Source organism: Priapulus caudatus, unplaced genomic scaffold (assembly GCF_000485595.1).
Source record: "Priapulus caudatus unplaced genomic scaffold, Priapulus_caudatus-5.0.1 Scaffold139, whole genome shotgun sequence".
In the NCBI taxonomy this organism is placed as follows: Eukaryota; Metazoa; Priapulida; class Priapulimorpha; order Priapulimorphida; family Priapulidae; genus Priapulus; species Priapulus caudatus.
In genome coordinates, this window is record NW_014577200.1 from 296,811 (window position 1) to 300,147 (window position 3,337).

Sequence of the window (3,337 nt, forward strand, 5' to 3'; positions counted from 1 at the left end):
GTGCGTGCACGCGTACGAGCTTGTGCGTGCGTGTGTGTATGTATCTACGTAAATATCTATTCTTAAACAATGTATTTCTTGAACACTGCACTCTCCGCATTAACCAAGCAAGGCTATAGCCACGCGCGACAAGCATTCGAGTCCGGCGTAATCCATAGGGACCTGTAGGTAATCATAGACGTATACTCCATTGCATAACAACAGGCTAAGCTAGTGTATGAATGGCCAGCTTCCACTCCCACATAGCAGCCCGCCCACCTATACCTCACTACAACACCACAAACCCTACCAGCCAATCCACTCAGGGCGACAACGAAACACGCTTACACGAGGGCGCTGCACACACAACATCGCCACACAACCACACAGCATCACACGCGCGCACAGGCAGCAGGCGTAGCACACACACACACGACACACACTAGCACACTACACCACACACACCACACCACATCACACACAACACACAACACCCACACACAGCGCCCCGATCCCCACACCGCACAGGCCACACACACACAGCACAACACGACACACATGCACACACACACACACACACACAACACACACACACACACAGGCACACACAAACACACTACCGAACAGCACGAGCACACGCCCAAAATTGTCCCACACACACACACACACAGCCCCACACACACACACCCCACACAACACACCCACATCACACACACACCACCAGGCCGCAACAGCACACACACGCCCCCATCCCAGCACACAGCGCACTACTTACACCACCACCCCTGCACACGCAGACACGCCACGCCCCCCGCTCACTCCTCTCCTACTTTCTCGTCTAGCGTGGCGGCGAACTCTACCCGGCTATTCGCGCATCATATACAGCACAGCGCCGCGGACGCTCCATTGACGGGTCAGCCGGTAATAAACGCACCCATACTCGCCGCGTCGACCATTCCAGGCGCCGACGTCTCTCATCTATGTCACTGCTCGAGCGTAATGACAGTCAGACGGTGATGAGTATGCTTTAGCGCGGGGCGGGGTCGAGGGGGGCGGCGTGGCAATGAGCTTGTGGCTGCTATTACGGGGGTCCAGAAGGATATGCTATAGGTTGCGCGCCGAGGATTCTCTATTTGTGTCATGTCTGTCTGTGTGTATGTCCTCTCCCGCATGCACTCGTCCTTCCTCTCTCGCCTTCCTTCTCTCTCTCTCTCTCGATCCGCCCTTCATTCTCGTCAGTTTATTCTTTGGTTCGTGTTTATACAATTGTGTTCGCGTGCGCTGCGAGCTCCCTCTCCTCTACTCATACTTTTTCCTGCGGGTGTGTGGTGTCTCCTCCATCTCTCTCTCCTCTGCTTGTGCTCTAGCGGTATCTTGCCCCGCCACGCTGCCCCCCACTCTCTCTCTCTCCTCCTCGCCTGATCTTCTCTCTTCTGCCTACGCTCGCCGCTCTGTGCCTCTCCCTCGCTCACTTCCACAGTTAATCAACTCTCACCGCTCAGCTCTCTCTCTCTCTCTCATTCTCCTGTCGCTCGTCTTCTCTCAGTCTCCTCTCTCTCGTCTTCTCTCTCTCCTTCTCGTATGCTCTCTTCTCTCTTCTGGTCGCTCTCTCTACTCTCATCTCTGACTCGCGCTCTACTCTTCATCGATCTCTTATCTACCGACTCTCTCTCCCCCTCTCATCGTCTGTCTCTCTTTCCGTCTTTCTCGCCGGAACGAGTGCACATAACGTGCGAGCTTCTCCCGGACTCAACCGTCGTCGTGTGTCTCTCTCTCTCTTATGCCCGGTCTCTTGTCCCTCTCTTTCTCGTTCTCCTTCTCTCTCTCTCTCTCGCTCTTTCTCTCTCTCCCTCTCTCTCTCTCTCTTCGCGCTCTCATCTTCCCCCTTCTCGTAAGTATATGCGCACTTACCAGCGGTCGACCCCGCTATTTGTCGCTTGAAATGAGAAACAAATTTGCATGTGAGTAGCGGTTGTGTTTGGCCACCGACTTCGAACTAACAGCGTATGTAATTAGCACGTATTGTCACCGGCTCGGTGTATACGACCTGCGAACAACGCCTATTTAATAACCACTGTTGCTGATACGTAAAGACGTAGCACCGCGTATATCGCTTACCTTAGCGATACAGTGCTCGGAACAATAGCAATATAATCACCTGTATGTGTCTCTCTTTTGCAGGGATTTGCAAGGCAATAATCTATCGGTGGTGCACCGAAATGACTTCGCTGGACTCGGCAATCTGCGAATTCTGTAAGTTTTATTTTCCTTTTACGGTGTTTTGTAATCGTGAAAATGTTTTACGTGCATAATGTGCTTCATGCCACGCGAGCGCAGAATTTTAAGAGTTTTACCAAGTTATGAATGGGTTCATACAACCGCGTGGCACGATACTAAAGTTATAGTAGGATCAGGATTAGCAAGATGGCAGCCTTGTGTTCCACCGGGGACAGATGAGGACTGAGTAAATAATTAAAATAATTTTCAATGTGATTAATTAATTGACCTCACGCGTCATTGCCGTGTGACTCATCGTAACTTGCAACACTCGTGTTGTTTACACTGAATCAATGTGTCTATTCGGCACACGCGGATGCGTGGATTTGAAACGCAGTTGAACTCTCATTAAATTTATCAAGACTCTCATTTCTCGCTTTACTTTTTAGGCAACTTCTCGAAAATCAGATTACGAGCATCGAAAGGGGATCGTTTGATGACTTGGTCAATCTTGAAAGATTGTGAGTAGCAACTTCGTTCTCATCACTTTATTTAATTTCAGAAAAGACTCGTTGTTATATATATACCATCGTAGTCGTATTATATATAAATGACGTATGAATTACCCATGAAGGCATCGCATTTCAAACTATATGTATTTTTAACGGGCCAACGCCGTCTACATCAAAAAGGTTGAGTGTATCTTGTCTAAAAATCTATGTTAGCAACAGGTTCGGACAAACGGTCTAACAGGTGAAATACACACGTATTTATCACGAAATAAATGTACTCCGTTACTGTTAAGTAGCTTATAAGCTATATCGTGTAGGATGTACCAACTACACCGTACAGCAGCGTACGAGTTAGTTTTGTACGTATTTGTGGTGTTTCGACAGCGCACGATGCCTCCCATGATTCACGTTAGATGTCAGACGCGCGGTCACGTGACGTATTTCCGGTCTGCGCGGTGTCTTCATCGGCGACTCAGAGATATGTGATCCGTGTAGCGGCCGCTGCCTCTAGCTGTTTATTGTCACTAACTTCTGGCCCATCGAACGCCGTGCTGGATAACAAGTATCCCGCTTGTGTGTGTGTGTGTGTGTGTGTGTGTGTGTGTGTGTGTGTGTGTGTGTGTGTGTGT

The 3,337-nt window shown here is 49.6% G+C and overlaps 1 protein-coding gene across 1 annotated transcript in view; it reads left to right on the forward strand.

Annotated features, from left to right (window-relative positions):
* The window catches only part of LOC106806056 (slit homolog 2 protein-like), an 83,820-nt gene that overhangs the window by 4,011 nt on the left and 76,472 nt on the right, over nucleotides 1-3,337 (forward strand). Inside the window, exons 2-3 of the mRNA XM_014807898.1 lie at nucleotides 2,161-2,232; nucleotides 2,646-2,717. Of these exons, the coding sequence (XP_014663384.1) occupies nucleotides 2,161-2,232; nucleotides 2,646-2,717 (144 nt within the window). The remainder of the gene's footprint in view (nucleotides 1-2,160; nucleotides 2,233-2,645; nucleotides 2,718-3,337) is intronic.